The sequence below is a fragment of the Gallinula chloropus genome, assembly GCF_964237585.1.
Source record: "Gallinula chloropus genome assembly, chromosome: 11".
Lineage (NCBI taxonomy): Eukaryota > Metazoa > Chordata > Aves > Gruiformes > Rallidae > Gallinula > Gallinula chloropus.
This window is the reverse complement of record NC_140096.1, coordinates 4,784,010-4,804,125: the sequence shown is the minus strand read 5'-3', so window position 1 is coordinate 4,804,125 and position 20,116 is coordinate 4,784,010. Positions and strand designations below refer to the sequence as shown.

General features: G+C 64.0%; 1 protein-coding gene across 1 annotated transcript; it reads right to left on the bottom strand.

The window, feature by feature from the left end:
* Positions 1-197: 197 nt before the first annotated feature.
* Positions 198-20,116, bottom strand: DGKK (diacylglycerol kinase kappa; the record flags this gene model as incomplete). Its single annotated transcript, XM_084269321.1, has 29 exons — positions 198-272; positions 639-769; positions 1,253-1,364; positions 1,449-1,565; positions 1,679-1,765; positions 1,855-1,972; positions 2,121-2,287; positions 2,384-2,518; positions 2,644-2,757; positions 2,954-3,061; positions 3,142-3,238; positions 3,925-4,032; positions 4,437-4,536; positions 4,662-4,763; positions 5,059-5,299; positions 5,549-5,648; positions 5,901-5,992; positions 6,423-6,504; positions 6,643-6,782; positions 6,949-7,057; positions 7,154-7,316; positions 9,168-9,270; positions 9,390-9,515; positions 9,934-10,040; positions 10,251-10,386; positions 10,591-10,695; positions 10,925-11,005; positions 11,120-11,230; positions 19,919-20,116. 29 exons carry the CDS (start codon positions 20,114-20,116, stop codon positions 198-200), a joined length of 3,465 nt encoding a protein of 1,154 aa, XP_084125447.1.

Sequence of the window (20,116 nt, the reverse complement as noted above, 5' to 3'; positions counted from 1 at the left end):
TGTTCCTAGCCCCATGGGCTTGGGAAAAGGCAGCAGCTCCAAGGACACCAAGGGACAAACAGACAAAGCAAGGCAAGCAGGGAGACTCCACACACGTGGGGCATGGTGGGGGCCAGGAGCCCCCCTGCCCAACCCCTGGTTCTTAGGGGGCAGCACCCAGCACAAGGGCTGGGCTGGGCTGCTGCCCTGCAGCTGGCCTAGGGTGGGTTGCTGAGCTCCTTGATGGCCTGGAGGATTCTCTTCATGTGGCCCACTTTGGTGATGCCCAGGTCCTGCAGGGAGCAGAGAGCAGAGCTGACATGTCGTGGGGGGCACAGTGTGGGGCAGGGGAGCTGTGGGGCAGAGGACAAGGCTGCACAGCCCAGCTCCCCCCACACTGCTCTCCCTGCAGAGCATGGTCCCTGCTCTGCCCCCTGGCCCCGTGCCTGGGTGCAGGAGTGGGAATGCAGATGTTGATCCCACATTGGGCAGGCATGCAGGGCCCTGCAAGCCAGGGGGGCCAGGCACTACCCCCTCCCCTCCTCCAGCCCCTGCATGCAAGAGGCATAAGCTCAGCCCAGCAAGGCCAGGACTAGTGTCCCCAGCAAGGGCTGGGGAGGGGGGGCTGGATGTTCCCAGGGGCACAAGGGGGGCTGTACCTTCAGGTCTCTCCTCTCCAGCAGGATCAGCTCTGAGCCCTGGATGTCATGCCGGACAAAAATGTCTCTGTACTCCCCTAAACCAAGGGCTTCCAGCCAAGCTGCCACCTCCTCCGAGCCCCACTTGTCTGCTGCCAGGGAGGAAAACCAAAGAGGTGGACTGTGCCCCCAGCCCTGGAGGCAGCAGAGTAGGAAGCAGGCAGCTGAGGGCATCAGGGGCAGCCAGCATCCCCCCCTCCCACCCCCAGCTCTGCTAGAGGCCACAGCAAGCCTGGGCTGGAGAGGTGTCTCCTCATCTTGCTTATGGAGCATTCAAGCTTCTCCCCTGCACCAAGACCCCCAGCCCTGGGGTAGGGACTTTCCTGAAGGCCTGAGCTGTGCTGTACCCCCCTTCTCCTCCTGCAGTGGTGCTGGAGCTACAGGGCCTGGGGCTCTGGGCATCTGTCAGCAGAAGGGGTTGTTGGTGACCTCCCCAGGCAGCCAGGGCCCGTCCTACCCCCCTCCCCAGGCTCCCTCCACAGCACACCCAGGCCAGGGGTGTGACAGGGTCAGTCAGCAGGTGGGGGTCCCTGCCAGCATGGGCTGTGCTTGTCCCCATCCCAGGTGTGTTCTACCTGGCAGTGTGCTGTTGGTCTTCTGCTTCTGCACCTTGTCCTTGTCCTTCCTGGGCTTGGGGATGTTGAGGCGAAGCTTGAAGCTGCCCTTGTTGGTGTTGCTGGTGTTCTCCTGGGAGAAGCCTGGCTGAGCAGGGTGCCCCAGTGGTGGTGGGGGGGCTGCTGCAGGGGCTGTGCCCTTCCCCTCTGCACTCACCTCCTCAGCAGGGTGGGCGATGGGCCCCAGCCAGTGGATGTCCAGCAGCCGCTGCAGCTCCTGGCCCAGCACACTCAGGGGGCCGTGCAGTGCCTCCTCCTCCTGGGGTGAGTCCAGCTGTGGGGGGACAGGGACCTTCCCCAGCCCTGCTGCCAGCCCCAGGGGTGCCAGCTGAGGGCAGGGGTCCCTCTCTTGCATGTCTTGGGTGTGCTCTGGGCCCCCCCACTCACCGCCTTCCCTTCCAGGAACGCCCTGGTCTCAGAGTACAGCTCTTTGATGCTCAGCACCACCTCTACAGCCACGTTCCTGCTGAGAAACTGGGGGAGGTGGAGGAATGACCCCCTGAGCAGCGGGGCTGGAGGGGGGGGGGGGGGGCTGGATGGAGGTTGCCCCAGCCCCAGCTCACCTCTGAGGTGCTGGAGGCTTTGTTGGAGAGGGCTTCTCCCAGTGCCAGGGAGCTGGTGTTGACAGCGTGTGCCAGCTCCTGCTCCACAGCTTTGTGAGCCTTGGCTGCCTCATGGATCCTGTGGAGGAGAGGGGCTGGAGCTGCTGGGGCTCCCCCAAGCCAGGCTGGGCACCACAGGACTATCAGACCCCTGCAGCTCTGGGGGGCTGCAGTGAAGCTCCCTCCTCCCAGTGCCCACCCCCGTGTCCCCTGTTCCCCAGCCTGACCTGGAAATGAGGGTCTCTGCAACCTGGGAGACCTGCTGCAAGAGGCTGCTCTCCTCCTCAGTCAGGTACTCCATGGACTGCTGGGAGCTGAGCCGTGGCCGGGCCGCTGCTCTGTAACTCTCCCCCTTCTGCTTGTCCTCCCAGGACTTGAGGGTGCTTTCAAACGCCTGGGGGGGGGGGAGGGAGTGAGATACCCCCCCTCCTCAGCTTGTCACTCCTCCCCCTGCCCCAGCACAGCGTGGGCTGTGCAACCCTGAGCTCACCCTGTCCCGTGTCAGCATCTGGGCCCTGTTCTTGTGCTGGATCTTGATGACGCCGGGGGGCTGGATCCAGGCTTCCCCATCCACCTGCACGGGGACACCCTCGTCCCCCCGGATGGTGATCTTCACCAGGCGGCACTGTGGGCACACAGCCTGGGGTTGGCACCAGTGCCTGGGGCTGGGCTGAGGTCACCTCCCAGCTGCAGGGTCCCTGCTGCTGCCCCAGCAGCTTCCTGGCACCCGGCGCCGGCCTCTGCGCTCACCTGGGCGATGCGATGGTGCTGGAGGTTGATGACCCGTGAGACAGCCATCTGGATGCTGCCAAAGACAGCCACCACCTCCAGCTTCTTGTCATCGAAGGAGGGAGCCCCAAAGTTCTGCAGAGGACCAGTACAAGTCAGACCCCCCCCCCCAAACTGGGCTCAGGGTGGAGCCTGGCTCTTTCCCCTGCCTGTGCCTGAGGCAGGGACACACTCAAACCCTGCCTGAGGGTTCCCTGGGATGGGGGGGGTGGGGAAGGATGTCATGATGTCATGGTGCCCCCCCCTCTCCACCCTGCAGTTTGGCACTCACATTGTCCTCCTTGGTGCCTCCCCAGAAGTTGATGCCCCCGGCGTAGCTGGGGATGTTGAGGACAGCGATGCCCTGCAGGCTGGGCAGCGAGATGGGCACCCCATCGCACTGCAAAAGAGGGCTGAGCCTGGGGGGCTGCTGTGCCACTGCCCCCCCTGCCCCACCCCTGCTCCTCCCCAGCCCCATACCTCCAGCTGCACCCGCTGCTCCAGGTTCTTGTAGGTACGCTGCAGGAGCTCCTTGGTGCCCAGCACCCCGTACCACATCATGTTCTTGGTGCGGCTACTGCAGGGAGAAGTGGGATGGGTGAGAAGGGCTGTGGGCTCCCCCTTGCCTGCCTCAGGCTCTGCATCCTTCCCAGGGAACTGGCCTCAGTCAGCTGGGCTGCTGGCCCTGTGTCTGCCTCAGTCTCCCCCCCTCCCAGAATCATAGAATCCCAGACTGGTCTGGGTTGGGAGGGACCCCAAGGATCACAGAGCTCCAACCCCCTGCCACAGGCAGGGACACCAACCTCCAGGCCTGGAGCTACACAAGGTGGCCCAGGGCCCCATCCAACCTGGCCTTGAACACCCCCAGAAGATGGGGGGCTGCCTGTTGCCTCCCAGGAAATGCAGGCTGCAGCATCTATGGCACCCAGACATGTCCCCTGCCGTGCCAGCATGGCCCTGTCTCCTCTCTCCAGCCACAGACTGGGTTAATGCCACCAGCCAGGGAGAAGGGGCAGCAGGAGCTCTGCAGCAGCTCTCCCCCTACCAGGGGGTGTTCACAAGCTGCTGCCCAACCAGGGATGCTCACCCCAGTGCTGCAAGCAGGTGGAGAACCTGCCCCAGGAAGCGTTCTCCAGCCAAGCACAGCAGCCTGGAGCCAAACCTGTGACTCCTGGCATCCTGAGAGTCCCTCCTGGTGCTGGCATCAGAGCACCAGGGATGTGTGTGTTACCTCCTGGGAGGATGGGGGGGGTTTCAGCCCACCTGCACTTCTTGGGGTGCTCATCCCGCTTGTTGTTGAACTCCAGGGAGATCTTTGCATCCAGGCCGATGCCGAAGTAGTTATTCATGACACACTTCTCTGAGAAGTGCCTGAAAGCAGCAGATGGGGGGGGGTGAGCTGAGAGGCAGCTGCTGGGCTGGCACCAGGGGACGGGGTGTGGGAGTTCCCAGGGGGGTCAGTATTGGGAAGCCTGGCCCAAGCCAGCAGGGATGGATGACTGCAGCCCCTTCAGTCCCTATGGTGGGACACCCAGGCAGGGGCATGGCACACCCTGCCTGCACTGGCAGGAGGGAGCTCCAAGCTCCCAGTGTGAGCACGGTGCTGGCCAAGGGGCAGTAGGAGGCCCTGCACCGGGCACAGGCACCGGGCACACGGTGGCTGGCAGAGGCTGCCCCAGGGGCCATCTACAAGAGGGAGCCTGGCCACAGCTCTGCTCCTGCTCCATGATGGGCAGCAAAGGTGGGTGAGGGGGTGGGCAGGAGCCCTGACTCACAGGGCACTGGGGTCATCAGGGAACTGCAAGCTGCCAAAGGTGTCTGGACGGTCCAGGATGATGGAGGAAGATGCAGAGGTCACCGTCTCTCGCCGTGAGTCTGGGTAGGGAAGAGATGAGAGGTGAGACACCTGCTCTAGTGGCTTTTACCTTGAGCCAATCCCACACCTCACCTCCATTCTTCCCCCCTTCCCCCCAAAGAAAAGAGCCCCACTGGCATCTTACTGAGCCTCTCCTCCTCCTTGCTGAGCTCCTCTGAGCTGTCCTTCTTGCTGGGGCCTGCGCTGCAGTGGTAGGCTTGGGTCTGCTTGTTCTGCTCATCTACAGCTGGATGCAGAGAGGGGCATGACAGTGAGTCCCGGGTAGCCCTGTGCTCCCTCCAGGACAGCCCTGCGGGCTCCTCCCAGGCAGGGCCCAGGGTGGCAGCCCTCCCAGCCTCAGGGACCCCCCTCAGCCACACCACACACCAGAGAAGGGCTGATGCCCTCAGAGTGCACAGCGCTGCTGCCAGCCCAAGGACTCAATTGGGGAAACCAAGGCACAGGTCCAGCACCCCCCTGCAGCCTGTGCCAGGCTGCTGCAGTGCCACGTGAGCCACCAGCCCCTGCCCCCACCCCCTCACCTCTCTCCACCTGCTCGATGATCTGCCTCAGGGCTTTCTTCAGGCTGTTGGCCCGCAGCATGAGCTGCTCCTTGGATTTGAAGATGCGAGGCACCGGGCTGGGGCTGAAGCTGCCACCTTTCTCCTGGTCCTTGGCATCAACAGGGGTGGCCAGTGCCATGTCTTCAGGGCCCACGATGGCCTGAGCCTCCTCGTTCAGCTCCCGCACCAGCGAGTCCAGCTTCTCGTTCAGCATGGCACACTGTGGGGTGCCCAGCGCCCTCAGCACCCTGACACAACGAGCTGCCCCCCCACCAGTGCTGGGTGCTTCCCTGGGCATCCCAAGCGTGAGGGCACCCCACCTTTGTACCCCACCCTGCCTGGGCACAGCCCACCCCAGCACATGCCAGCAAGGGCCCCGCAGCAGACCCTGCCAGCCAGCACCCCCTCTTGCTGCCCAGGCTGTGCCCCCCCAGCATGTGCCACCCCTCCAGCCCCCCTCATGACCCACCTTCCGTGCCATCAGCTCAGCCTCCTGCTTGTTCTCCGTTGCCCTCCTGTAAGCACGGCCAACCTCAGCCACAAAGTCATTGACGGTGCCACAGAGGAACCTGCCAAGGGAAGCAGCAGGCAGGTGGAGGGGGGCACAGATGCCAGCTTGGGGGTGGGGTGGGGAGAGGAGCTTCTCCAGTAATGCCCCCCTGCATCAAAGGGGCAGTGCTGTCCTTATCTGCCAGTGCCTGGCAGCATAGCTGGCTGGCCAGGCAGGGGACAAACAGCCTGGGAGGGTCTCGGAACCCCTGGAGACATGCTCCTGTCTGGAGGAGGGTGCTGGCACCCCCATCACCAGCCCCCCTCCTTACTTTGCAGATGAGATCACCACTGAGTGCTTGTCCGACTCCAGGATCTTGGCCAGGTGGAAAGCAACAGAGTCAGCGTAGTGGGAGATCTGGGCCTGGGTAGGGGGACAGGGGAGGACAGCTGGAGCCATGGTGCCCTGCCAGACACCCTGCTCCAGAGTGGCACCTTGCCTGGCCAGCCCCAGGCCGAGGATGACCAGCCCTCACCACCAGGCAGAGAAGATGCTCAGCCACAGGAGGAGGGGAAACTGAGGCAAGCAGTTGAAGGGGAGCACATGGAAGAGCCCAGATGGCAGCAGTCCAGCCCCACTTCACCCTGCTGCCTGCTCCCAGGTGGACATGCCAGACTCCTGACATTGCATGCAGCTGGCTGCTGGCCCACCCACAGCCCCAGGGACCCTCAGCGTGACCTCTCTCTGTGCAATCCCACCCTGTGTCCCCAGATTGGCTGATGGGGTGAACGGGGACCTACCCCCACAACCTGCCCTCCCCCATTTCAGGCCCTCAGTCCCCAACAGTGCCCACCTGTATGTTGGAGTCCCCATTCTCCTCCTCCTTCAGGGTCGGGGGAGACTGCTTGGGGGCCTCGTAGGTCATCACGCTCCACCTGCCCCAGTAGAGACCACAGTTGCCCGTGACCTCCCAGCACCCCAGCCTGGGAACAAGTGGCCAGGGGGGGGCAAGAACAGGCTCCCTGAGAGGTGCTGAGGGCGGGGGAGCAGAGAGGCATGTGCCCCACGCTTACCTATCCAGCATCTTGGTGGTGGCTCTTTCCAGCTTCTCCAGGATCTGCAGCAGCTGGGTGTCATCATCACACAGGCTGCCCCAGCCCAGGACCCGTGCCAGGTCGTTGCCAGTCCCCAGGGGCAGGACGCCCAGCTGGCACTGCAGGAGAGGGATGGGGCAGGGAGGGCTCAGAGCCTCAGGGCGCCCACGACACACCCCCCAACCCCACCGTGCCCACCCCTCCCAGCCCCTCAAGGCGCACGGCGGGGGTCTCCCAGCCGCGGTGGCTGCGGGTGCTGGGGCGGTGCCAGGCGCTCCCGCTCACTTGCTTGTGGAGGCCAAGGGCGTCGATCTCGGAGAGCACCCAGCCCACGCTGCCATCCCCCCCACACACCAGGATCCGGAAGGTGGAGAACTTCTGGAAGAGGCGCAGCCTGGGGGAGGAGGCGACAGGAGAGAGGGGCTGGGGGCTGTGCTGGGACACCCCCCCCCCCCTGAAGCCACCCTGGGGTGCCCAGCCCAGCGCTTACCCCAGGTGTGGGCCCCCATTCATGAGGTCAAAGACTTGGGCCGGGTTGAGGAACTGCTTGAACTTGCGCAGGAATTTGACGCCCTGGTTATCCCCGCTCTTGGAGTTGACAAAGGCCAGGAGAGGGCTGGAGCAGGTCGAGGGGCAGGTGGCCTTCCAGAAACCTGCAGCAGTCCCAAGCACGTGAGCTCTCAGCTCTCACACCCCCCCCCGACAGACACTGCTGGAGGCCCTAGGAGAGCAGCCAGGCTGTGCTGTGCCTGACCACAGGGTGCTGGGGCCAGGCAGGGGCCACAGTCGTCAGGGGGGACAGGGAAAGGAGAGATGGCAGCGGGGACTGGGATGTGGTGAGGGATGGGCAAGGCCAGCAGCAGGGCAGATCTAGGTTAGGTTCCTCCTCTGTCACCATCCCCGTGGGCACAAAGCATGTCACCGAGCTGCCTGTGCCCTCAGCCTGCGGTGGGTGCCCAGGAAGGCCAACAGCCCAGCTGGGACCAGCCCAGCAGAACCCCATGGAGCGGGGCATGCTCCCACCTGGGGTGCTCCCAGGGGTGGCACTGGCAGCCAGCACGACCCCTGGGAATGAGCTGCAGCCCCCCCAAGGCTGTACTGTCACCCCCAGCTCTGCCACCTGCTCCTAGCAGGGCTCTGCCAGGGTGGCTGCAAACGCTGTGGAAGTCTTGGGAGGTTTGGCAGCCGGCACCAGGCTTTTAAGGAAATGAGATGGGGAATGAAAGGCAGGGAGGATCGATGGCTGGCCCAGCGCCTGCACCGCCTCAGGCACATCCCGCCTGGCCAGAGCCGCAGGTCATGGGGCCGGTGCCCACTGGCTCCTTCCCTTGGCAGAGCAGCAGTGCTGCGGCAGGGACAGCATCACCCCCACGCTGCAGCTGGCACCAGCCCCACAGCCACCACCCACAGAGCCCCACAGGGTGCAGCCAGGAGCCCCGGTGCCTCCGCCGCACAGGAAGCAGCATCCCCCGTCCCCGCAGCCCACCTGGCCCGAGCATCGCTCCATCCCCGCTACCCCCAGCAGAGCAGAGCAGCAAAGCAAAGCACCGGGGGCTGCTGAGTCAGAGCGTGGGCTGCCAGGGAAGAGCCCGCTGCCAGCACCACTCATATGCCAGGTGGGGGGACAGAATAGCAGGGGGACAGGAGCTGGGGCCACACTGGGCTGCTTCCTGTGGGAGCAGTTGAGCTCAGCAGCAGTCACAGCCCTGCTGGCCTCAGCCAACCAGGCTGCCACGACAGGAGGGACAGGGCAGGGACACTCCCAGGGAGCCAGCCCTGAGCAGCCATGGCTCTGAAGCCAGAGGAGAAGCTGTGTGCTGGTTACCCTGACAGCATCCCGATGAGTAACAAGGAGCAGATGAGCCACCGGCTGAGCCGAGGGGGGAAAATCATTAAAGGAGAAGGGAAGGAATATCCGGAGGAGAAGAACAGATTTCTCTCAGCAGAGGCCAGCTGGGCCCCTCCAGAGAGGGGAAGGGAGACAGCGGGAACATCCAACCCCAGGCCACATATTGCCCAGCACCCCAGAGCCACCCATGCCAAGGGGAAGCTGTGCTCTGCACTTCCAAAAAACCAGGAGGTTCAGACACTGAGAAATAACCCAAGCAAGGGCCTCATCCTGCCCTGAGAGGTGCTGAAGTACTGGAGTGCGATGGGGGGCAGCCCATGTTGGGGGCTATGGCTGTGGCTGCTGATCCCAGCACAGAGCTGGGACCACGACCAGGGCAGCAGGCTGGCAGGAGCAACTGAAGCCACACGTGGGGAAGCAGTGCCACCCTAAAACACAGCACCCCCACAGCCCTGTGATGTGATGTGCTGTGAGTGATGAGCAGCTTTCAGTCAGGGATGGGCAGGGGAGCACTGACTGTGGTGATCCTGGTGCCCCACAGGAAAGGGGGCACCAGGAGTCAGAGCCTGCAGAGGAGCTCAGGGAACTGAGTGCCCTGTCCCAAACAGCCTGTCCCCCTCACCCACAGTCCCGCCCTGTGCCCTCCCTGACTCACCATCCGAATCGATGCTGTTCAAGGCAGTTGGTGGGATGATGGACACTTTGTACTGGCCCAGGGGGCACCTCTTGCCGAAAAGCTCCTTGCAGGCGCTGTGAACCTGGGGACAGAGGGACAGAAGCAGAGCTAAGGAATGCAGCACCAAAGCCTCCAGCCTCAGTTTCCCCAGCAATGCTCCCAGAAGGGCCGGTGCTGCCTGTGCTGGGAGCGGGGCCTTACGATGGCCTTGCACCAGAGGCATCGCCAGTCCTGCAGCCTCCGGACGCTGCCGCAGGCCCGGTCGCAGACGGCACAGCGCGCGCTGACGGGCAGGTTCCCCTCCAGCCACTGGTGAGGCATGGCCACCTGCAGAGAGGCACGCAGCACGTCACCCCTGCCACCCCAACCCACTTGTGGGACAGTGACACGGGCCACCCCCCCCTCCCCCAGGCACCACGGAAGAGCTGGGCAGAGGATGACACCCCACAACAGAACAAGGAAGCCCTGGGACACCTCTCAAGCCCTCTCATCCCTGCCCACCCAGCCCCTTGCAGCCACCACCAGCACATGGGGCAGGGTGGGGGTGTCCCCAGCAAAAGTCTTCTGGTCAGTCCCACTTGGAGAGCAGCAAGGGCAGAGGTTTCCCCAGGCCCTGTGCCTGCAGAGCCAAGCCCCGAGGCCACACAGCACAAGGGGACAGCCCCAGGGGCCCCCTCGCTCCCCATCTGGGCACAGCAAGGCCAGCCCTGCTGGTGGCTCTGTCCTGCCATGTTCCTCTACTTACCCCATCCTCATCCTCAATGATTTCAGTGCCAATGGAGGCCAGGGTCGTCCACTTGCAGTTGTTGGTGGCTCTGACAGCGCAGCGCTTGTGTGCCTTGAACTTGCAGACTGTGTGGGGAAGAGCAGGCGAGGAGCAGGGATGGTCCCCCACGGGGTCCACAGTGCTGGTCCCCAGCCCCCTCCATGGCCGGTGGTTGCTGCTGCCCTGGCAGGTGGCAGGCATCGACCTGCACCCCTCCTGCTCCAGGCCAGCCCCAGCCTGCCTCCCCCACCCTGGTCCTGGCCCCAGCTCCCCCAAAACAGGACCCCAGCGCTGACCTTCGCAGGAGAGGCCGTGGGAGGTGACCCCTGGGAGGGCTTCCCGGCACACGTTGCAGAAGGTGGGGCGGGCGTGGGAGCAGGCGTACCAGTTGTGCATCCCCGAGAAGTGCTCCATGTTGAACTGCGTGGCCTGCTGGGGGGCACAGGCCTGCCCCATCAGTCCCAGGGGACACCCACCCCTGCCTCCTAGCTCCCCAGTCACCCCAGCCCCACTCCCGCCTCCCGTCCTCCCCATGCCCCGTGCCAAGGGCAGCATCTCCTGTCCAAAGGTGCCCCCAGCTCCCCAGGGGTCCCCACTTGCAGACGAGGTGCCCGCGCAGCCCCATGCCCACATCACCTCATGGATCTCCCACTTCTGGACAGACTTCAGGGCGCTGATCCAATCCTCCATCTCCTTCCGGTTCTCCGCACACAGGATGAGCTTCCGGAATGGGGTGATCACCTGCAACACCCACCAGCCCCGTGTTCCTCTGCAAGGCCCCCTCACAGCCAGCCAGCCCCCCTGGAGAGCACCCCAGCAAACCCTGGGGTGCCACTACCAGCGCCACCTCCAGCAGCATCAGGCCACGTTGCAGGGTGCCCCACAGCTCTGTGGGGAGGGGTCTGCAGTGCCTCCCTGCGAGGTGCTGAGGTGGAGGGCTGTGGCAAGGGAGCCCCCACACCTCCCTCACCGTGAAACTGTTGTTGATGTTCTTGGTGCTGGTCTCGGCCACGCTGGCATCAGACAGGTCCACCTCATCAAAGATCAGGGACTGCGGGAGGGAAACCAGAGGCCCAGTCCAGCAGGGAGGGACCTGGGGCTCCTGTCGGGGTTGCAGGCTCAAGCCCTTCCAGAGCAGCACTCCGGAAGCCTCTCCCCAGCCTACCTTGGCATCCTTGGCATAGTAGAGCGTCCTGCCCCGCAGCTTGAAGTATCGCCTCTTCCACCGCTGGAAGGAGCTTGTCTGCTTCAGCAACAGCCCCTCCTTCACACTCTTCTGCAGAGACCACAGAGTCATGAGCTCCTGCAGCGCCCAGACCCGCAGAGCCACACGCCCCCATCCAGCGACACCCGCCCCTGGGTCCCCAGGAGCTAAACAGTGCCCAGAGCACAGCTGGGATGTTCAGGGCTTCACACCCTGCTGCATGAGGCCCATTGTCCACCACACTCTAGGCATGGGTCACTTTGCTGCAGGGGGATGCTGCTGCGGTGGTGGTCAGAGGTGTCCACTGGCACAGAGCCAGTCACCTCCTCCCCATCCCCAAAGCAGCACCCAGGACAGCCCTGACCGGCTGCAGCTCCCCAAAGCCAAGGGCACAGACAGAGATGGAAAAGCAACCTTGGAGGGGACACAGATGCCCCAGAGCCACCTGCCCTGTGTTGGCATCACCCAGGCCCCGCAGTCCCCAGGTTGGGGAGCAGCCAGCAGGATGCAGCCAGCCCGGGGCCAGCAGAGATCCCTACACAGCCCTGAAGCTTGGCTTCTACCCTCCCCGAACTGCAGCACCTGCCAACATTTACCCTCCTCACAGTGGTGTTTACAGGGCTCAATTAATTAGCGTTTGCAAGGCGCAGCTCCGAGCCTGTGCCGAGCAGGGCGGCGGGGATGCTCTGGCACTGCCTCGCCTCTGATTGTATCTCCGTTAAGCGCCGCCGGCAGCCCCATTCAGCCGCTCCCCTGCAATTAGCCGCAGCCGTGGCTGTGTCAGATCCCAGCGCACAGCGACAAGCCACGGCTGATGGGGAGTCAGCTCCAGACACCGAGGGCATCCGAGAGCCGCAGCCCCGGGGCTCCGCGCTCCAGCGCCCAGCCCGTGTGCTGCCGAGGTCCAGAGCTCCCAACGGGATGGGCAGCAGCAGCAGCAGGAGCCCCCGAGGTCATGAAGAAGCAAAAACCCCACCGCAGGTGCTTCCTCAACTCCCCCCCCAGTACCTGACCGCTCCTCCCCCAGCCCCCAGGACAGGCGCAGGGGCATCCTCAGCTCTCACAGCTGAGAGGGACGTTTGAAGCCTTTATCACTCCCTGTCAGTGCTTTGTCCACGCAGGACCGGTGCAGGGTTTGGCTGTGGTCGGTCCTCACACTGCCTGTGAGTGTCAGTGCAGGCTCAAACAGCCCTGGGGTCCCCCCTGCCAGCACCCACCGATTCCCACCACCACCCCCCCCCCAGCATCCCAACTGCGAGAGCACACAGAGGGGTGGTGAGCCCAGTGCTGCCCCAAGCCCAGGCTGCAAGGGGAGGGTGGCCTTCTGGGGGCTCCAGCTGCAAGCCCAAATCCACACACACACACACCATGCACCTCAGCAGTCCCTGCCCTGGGTCTGGGTGGGATCCAGCCACAAATGTCACTTTGCATGCAGCAGGCACGGGGTTTGCTGCAGTCACTGCTTGTGCTGCTCAGGACAGGCAGCACGGGATGGTGAGGACAGGAGAACATGATGGCAAGGAGGAAGAAGAGGCAGGTCCACGATGGTGGCCTGAGCTGTCACAGCAGGGCTGCAGCCAGCACACAGCAGGGTGCAGCCACTCAGCTCTGCTTGGCTCCAGGGATGTGTGTGTGGGTAGCAGGAAGGCTACACAGGGGGACAGCATCCCCTCCTGAGGTACCCCTTCCTGACAGCATCCCCTCCTGAGGTACCCTTCCTGACAGCATCCCCTCCCGAGGGGGCTGGAGATGGAACACCCCCGGCTGCGCTGCTGTGACCGCTGCAGTAAGCTGCCCTGGCAGACAGTGGCAGCAAGGCATCACTTGGCCCCAGGATGTCACAGTCCTGCCATTCTGGGGACTGCCAGCATTGTACCAGCCCCAGGCTAGGGCACAGCCCCGAAAGCAAAGCCCCCACAACCTCCAACATGACACTCTTAAGCTTTACAACACCTGCAGTGCAGTGCCTCAGTTTCCCCCCCCCTCCCAGTGCAGACTAACTGCCCCCAGCATCCCAGCCTGGGGCAGTAAAGCAGGTGCTGAGAAGCTTGGGGTGCTTGAGAAGCACCTCTCCCCACATCCACCCTTGGGTGCTTCCCAAAACATGCCCAGGGTGCCCCAGCCACAACAACAAAGCCCAACCCCTCTGCCCCACCACGCGCAGCCCTGATCGCCTGTGGCTGCCTGTCCCGGCTCTGTCACCCCCAGCACTGACATGGTGGGGTGCAGGTTCAGTTGATACCACTATTGCCAGTGTGGGGACAGCCAGCCAGTCCCCTCCCTGGGGAAAACAAGGCAGGTCCCCTCTCTGAACCGAGCCACAGAGCCTGGTTGTGCCATGCTGCCTGGGCCAGCACAGAAGTCATTCTGCCTGGGGTGCTGGGGGGGCTGTTTCAGGGTCTCACCACAGTGAGCTGCCCTCACACACCCCATTTTCTGTCCATGGGGCTCAGCCAGGAACACCCAGTACTGCCCAATGCCAGGAGCTGCTCCCCAGGGGCTCGGAGGTTTTGGACCCCTGCTTTTGGCACTAGGTACAGGAGGAGACCTGGGAGGCACCTGATGGCCAAGGCCACCAGCAGACCTGGCCCGTGGCAGGAAGCCACACTGCAGCCTGCAGCTTCCCCTCGCAGACAGGAAGGGTGTGGGGAGGGCAAAGGCCGGCAGCGGGCAGGGCAAGCAGCAGGGGGATGTGCCAGGCTGGGCAGGGGGATGTGCCTGGCTGGGCAGGGGGATGTGCCTGGCTGGGCAGGGGATGATGTGCCAGGCTGGGCAGAGGGATGTGTCAGGCTGGGCAGGGGGATGTGCCTGGCTGGGCAGGGGGATGTGCCAGGCTGGGCAGGGGGATGTGCCAGGCTGGCAGGGGGGATGTGCCAGGCTGGGCAGGGGGATGTGCCAGGCTGGGCAGGGGGATGTGCCTGGCTGGCTGCCCCCAAGCCCCAGACAGGCCTCCACACGTACCCTACAGCCCCCAGAGCAGGGAAGGGGCTGCCTCTTCCTCCCCCTGGGACAGGGTCTCTGCACTGCCCCGGGCAGGGGGTGCTCCCTGCACCCCAGGTGAAGCCGTAGCCCCTCTGCTCACCCTGCCTGGGCTTTCCTGGCCAGCCCCAGCTGGTGCTGCAGGGTGCCCTGGCAGAGCCAGCACTGACCCCAGCAGTAGCAGCAGCAACAGGATGTGCCAGTGCTCAAAGCAACGTGCGACCTGCCCGGCCACCAGCCCTGGGCTGGCTCTCCCCTCCCCTGCCCCACCTGGGCAACACTCCCTGCTCTCCCCAGCTCAGGGATGCGCCCAGTGCGGGAGGGATCCCGGAGATGCAGAGTGGGGAGGCACAGGCAGGAACAGAACCCCCCTCTGGGACTGCACCCCAGCAGGGTTTCTCCCAGGCCAGGGGGCACCCTAAAATGCTGGCTCTTCCCTTGGCCCTAAGGCTGAGCCTTGGACCGCTGCTTTGAATTCCACCCAAGTCTCCCAACTCTGCCACCACCCTCCTCAGGAAGAGCCTGTAGTGCAGCCAGGTTTGACCACAGCTGGGATCAGCTTTGACAGTGAAGGAGCTGCAGGAGAAGAGCCAGGAAGGCTGAGTTACTCAGGAATGCTGGCACACGAGGCTGGTGGACACCACACACTGGCTGCCCACCCAGACCTACACCATTCCTGATGGGATCTGCTCGGCCCCACGGCGACGCGGTGCCTTGCCCGAGGAGAGGGAGAGGGGCTGAGCGCCCAGCAGCACACTGACCTGCATTGCACCAGCACCATCCCAGGCAGCCGCCTTCCTCCAAACGCAGCAGCCCACCAGGCATGTGCCGGGGTCCAGTGGGGTCAGAGCTCATGCCCTTCCTGAGCCGTCAGGTGCCAGGAGAGCAGGGGAGAGCCAGCAGCCCTGAGAACAGCCCAGTCATAGGGCCAGCAGCTTCTACTGGGCACCCTGTGGGCTGGAGACGGTTGGAAACCTTATCAGGCCTTGTGATATGGCAGAGCTCTTCCGGGACCAGGCAGCTGGGGGGCTCGGTGTGTGGGGAGTGCCACAGCCCCGCGGGCTCCACCGCATCCACAGTCCCCAAGGATGCAGCCCGCTGCCATTGCAGGGTGCCACATCCCCCTTCCCAGGGCTGAGGGGACCCCTGAAAGGAGATTCCAGCACTGGTGCCATCCATGCCGCTGTGCAGTGCCATGAGGCACCACTCAGGTCACCAAAAGGAGATGGGGGATTAACAGGGAGGAGAGAAATTAGGGAAGGAGCCCCCAGAAGAAGGACAATCCCCCCCCCCACCTCATCCTCCAGCAGTCACAACCTTCAGCTTCTCTTTAGAAAAGAGCTCATGCTCCCCTATCTCCAGCCCCACCAGGCTCCAAGCATCCCACCGGCAGGCATCCCATGCCAGCCCACCCCACAGCAGTCCCCCCCCCTGCCCACCCCTCAGGCCCAGGTACCTCCAGAGCTGTCCCACCCTGCCCAGCCCCTGAGGGGTGAGAGCAGCGCTTGCATAACGGAAAATGTGAGCGAGGAGAGGGCAGCACGTCTGAGAAACCTCACAAACATCCGGCTGGCGACACTGGGGCTATCTTTCCACCCCAGGCACCGGCTCAGCGAGCCCTGATTAACCAGAGCCAGCCCAGCCTCCCCGGTGTGCAGCAGCCTCCTCAGCAGGGCTGGTCCCAGGCAGCATCACCTTGCCCCAGGGCACAGCCCTGCTTGCAGGGGTGACCCAGTGACCAGCCAGTCCCCATGTGCCACCAGACTGGGGCCAATGTGGGGCATGGCTGGGGTGGGGATGGGCTTTGGTGTCAGCCAGACACAGCGTGGCTGGGGCTGCTGGGAAGCTCTAGGATGGAGACAGGGTGAGGAGTGGGGGGGGGAGGGTGTCCCCTGGAACTGCCCAGGGTGATGGAGATACTCAGTCCATGGGTCCTGAGTGTCCCCACAGACAGAGACCCTGCAGCCTCTCTGGGCAGCTCGTGCCAGCGTTTCACCAACTCACAGGAGAAGTTTTTTCTCCTGTTGAGATGGATTTTCTGTTTCAGTTTGTGCCTATTGCCTCATCAGCAGACATCTCTGAGAAAGACCCCAGCTCCCTCTCTGCTGCACCCTCCCCTTCAAATACCCATCCACATCGCTGTGGACCCTCCAGTCCCTCCATCCCCTCCAACCTGAACAGATCCAGCTCTCCCAGCCTCTCCCTGTATGAGAGATGCTTCCGTCCCTCACCAGCATCAAGGCAGAAGGATGTACTGCCCAGGAGCCACGTACTGCCCAGGAGCCACATGCTACCCTTCTGCTGCAGGAAGGAGGTTTCCAGGCCTGGCCCCAGGGGCCCTACCGTGCTTCCCTTGTCTTCCTGTGAGGATCTGGCCCGTGGCAGGCAGCACTCCCCACAGCCAGGCTCGGCAGCACCACCCTCCCAGGCTCTGCTCACCCCATCCCCAGGGCACCCCATACCTGCAAGGTGCCCAGTCCCTCCAGCACAGACCGGGATCATTTGTCCCTCAGGGCACCAGTAACCCCACTGGCCTCTTCCAGCCCCCTGGGAGGATGCTGGTGGGTCCCTTGGCCCCACCAAGCAGCTGTGATGTACCCCAGCATTAGGAACTCAGGAACATGACCCCCCTTTCTAAACATCAGACAAGCCATGCCCACCCCATGAGCAGTGTCACATACACCCCCTCACCCCCCAAACCTGCAGCCCCCCAGCTCTCCTTGCAAGCACCCCAGGACCAGTTGCTGGCTGTGCTGAACCAAGCAGAGCTGTCAGATGGCTCCGTGCCTCTGCCCAGCTGCCAGGAGAACCCAGGGCAGCACCAGGAGCCCAGCGCCCGGCCCATGCCGGCAGGATGTGTCCCTGCTCCACCCCCCCTTCCCCAACTGCCTCCTTCCTCCCTGCACAGCCCTACGGAGACCAGATGCAGCACAGCATCCCCCACCCCCACCCCCCACCCCCCATCCCCCTCCCGCTCCGCCCTTGCGCTCCCAAAACCCAGCGCAGGCAAGAAGCAGTCCCAGCTTCGGTGAGAAGGAGGTGAAGGAGGGGGCGGCAGCGAGACCCCATCGGTCCCGGGGCCATTGAACCCGGCAGGGGCACCTGCGCCTGGCAGCTGTCATTGTCACCCAGCACAATGGCCTCGCCGCCTCCGCCGAAGGCAGCACAAAGCTCCCCCCGCGGGGCGCCCGGCAATTACAGTGCGGAGAAAGCCAGGCCGGGGGTGTGGAGTGAGGGGCTGTGATTGATGGGGAGGGTCTGAGGAGGGGTGAGGGAACAGGCATTTGGGGTGGGGGGGGAGGCGCGGGGAACAGGGAGGGGGAGAGCACGAAGGATTCGGCAGATCCCAAAAAGTATCCTCGCCCCCTCCTGTCGCCCCGGCACTGGACAACAGCCTGGCATGGGGGAAGCTGCTCATTCCATCACTGGTGATCAGGGTTCCCCCAGGCAGTGCGGGTTGGCAGTGGGGTGGGGGTCCTAACCCTTCCCTGCACCTCTACATGGCCCCCTCCTACAGACCCCCCCAGCACACCAACTACCAGCAGCAGCCCAGAAATAGGCCAGCCTGACCCCTTCCCTCACCACAACACTCTTCTCCCTCAGGAACTGCAGCCCTGGCACCAGACCCTCCCTTGCTCATTAACTGTGTGCTAATTAGGTACCTGACCCAGTCTCTGGGGGGTAGGCAATGGTTCTCCACTCCATCCCAAACCCACATGGGCGCAGAGGGGTGTTGAAGCAGCTGGGAAGGTGCTTGCTGCACCACAGATCCTGCCTGACCCTCAAGCTGGAGGGACGAGCAGCACGTGTGCCATGGCACAGGTAGGAGCCAGGGACAGCCCACCTGGGTGGCACCAGCGATGCCTCCCAAAATCCTCATCTCCACAGGTAAGAACAGAGCCCATCCTGCAAGGAGCCAGGCTGGAGAGCGTGGTCCTGCCCAGCCAGACCCAGGCAAAGGGATCCTCAGGGGGAAACCCTGCCCTGTTCCTTTGGGTTTCCCGGCGCTCCCAACCCCTCTGGCATGGCAAGTGCTGCACAGCGAGCTCCAGCGGCTGCTCTCGCCACTCTGGGAGGGTGCTGAGGGCTCCCACCCAGTACTTAGCACCCCCAGGACCCTGCCCACCAGCCTGGCTTCCCGTTGTGCCCCCCCCTGGCCACAGCACCCTGCACCCCAGAACAGCCGATGGAACCCACCTGGCAGCCAGGTCAGAGCGGGCAGGAGAGGTGCCAGCCTGCTCCAAAGGAAGGGAAACTGAGGCATGTTTCTGGAGCAACCAGGGGGACTCAGCAAGAGCCCCCCAGAGTGCTGCCTGCCCAGAAGTGTCTCCTTGCAAGTGGGAAAACCCCTCAGGGCCAGGCTGGGGGCCTGCACCTGCTGCATCCCTGAGCAAACACCCTTTGCTCACCTCATGCCAGCATCCTGGACTTGGCACAACAGCCAGGCCTGGCCCAGCAGGAGGGGAGCTCTCCACAGCCTCAAGCTGCCACCAGATGTGGTGCAGTGCCCCATCACCTCTGCTTCCTTCCATGCCCATGGAACCCAACACCAGAGCCCAGGGACATCCTCCTGCTCCACAACTGCACCCCCCAGCAGCGTTCTCACAGATGCTCCCCCTCCCCAGGGTGGCACAGCCACCAAATTCCCACCAATGGGTGACCAGGGCCAGAAGCTGTCTGGGGGGGGTGGGATTTCTGGCACAGCCCCTGGGTGAGGGTCCCCCCCAGCCCCCGCAGTGCAGCAGCCCCCGCACGCCCGCCAGCACTGCAGGCGCTGCCTTGACTCACACCACCACCTCCTCCCCGCAGCCAGGAGGTGGATGAGAAAGGACCACTCACCCAGCACACTGCCCAGAGCATCCTCCCAGCATCATGACCGGATCCCCAAAACACCCCCCTTAAAACCCCTCCCAGCTCCTCTTCCCCTCACTTCCCACCTGGTTGTTCAGTCCAGGGGTTGTTCAGGAAGGAGGTGCCTGACCACCTCACTATCCCCACCTTGGACACCCACAGCCACCCACTCCTGTTCGGCCAGGTGGCACCACACCCCATGTTTTTGTGGGTCCTACCAAAATAGCTTCTTCTGATGAAGCTGCACACACACACACACACACACACACACACACACACACACACACACACACACATTCAGCTCTCATGCCAACAGTCAGGAGGCGAAAGCATGTCACGTCCAACCTCAAAGGTGTCCCCATCCACCCAGCAAAGCACCACAGGGGACCAAATCTGGGGGAGGCTGCTGGAGCAGGGCCTGCGGGGGGGGCTGGTACAGTCAAATTAATCTGGGGCACTGGGAAAGCTGCCGGCTCTGTTTCACCGCCCACCAGGCCCCACACGTGCACGGGAGGATGAGGGATCCCTCAGCCTCACCCCAGAACATCTATGGGGCAGAGCTTTCCTGAAAGAACCCCCTTTCCCTAGGGGCAGGTGGGGGAAATGCAGGGGATACAAACATGGGATGAAAGCAACTGGGGGGTGGGTGTCTGGGTATGGGAGACACCCTGTCCCTGAATGGTGGGGTGAAAATCCACAGCCCCACGGGACCGACGCCGGCCCTGCCACCGTGGGGTGGGCACCTTGGCATGTGCCCTTCTGAGGGGCACAAGGGGCCAGATCCTGCCCCAGGCACCGGCTGAGCGGGTCTGCAAGCAGCAAACACTTTGCACTGATTTACAAGCCCAGAGCAGGCAAAACCCCACCCCATCCTCAGGAGGGACCCCGCACACCAGCCAGCCCCGCTCCCCGGGGCCCCGCACCCCTGACCTTGCTCCTCATCTGCCCCGAGGTGGACACCTTCCGGATGAGCTTGTGGGAACTGTCCTCCTGCTCGCCCTCGCTGTCAGACGACTCCTCGCCGCCCGCCTCAGGCGAGATGGGTGCCAGCTTGTCCGAGTCCAGGGACGAGACGGATTCTCGCGTCTTCCTCAGGAACAGGTCCCCGGGCACCAGCTTCTCAGCCAT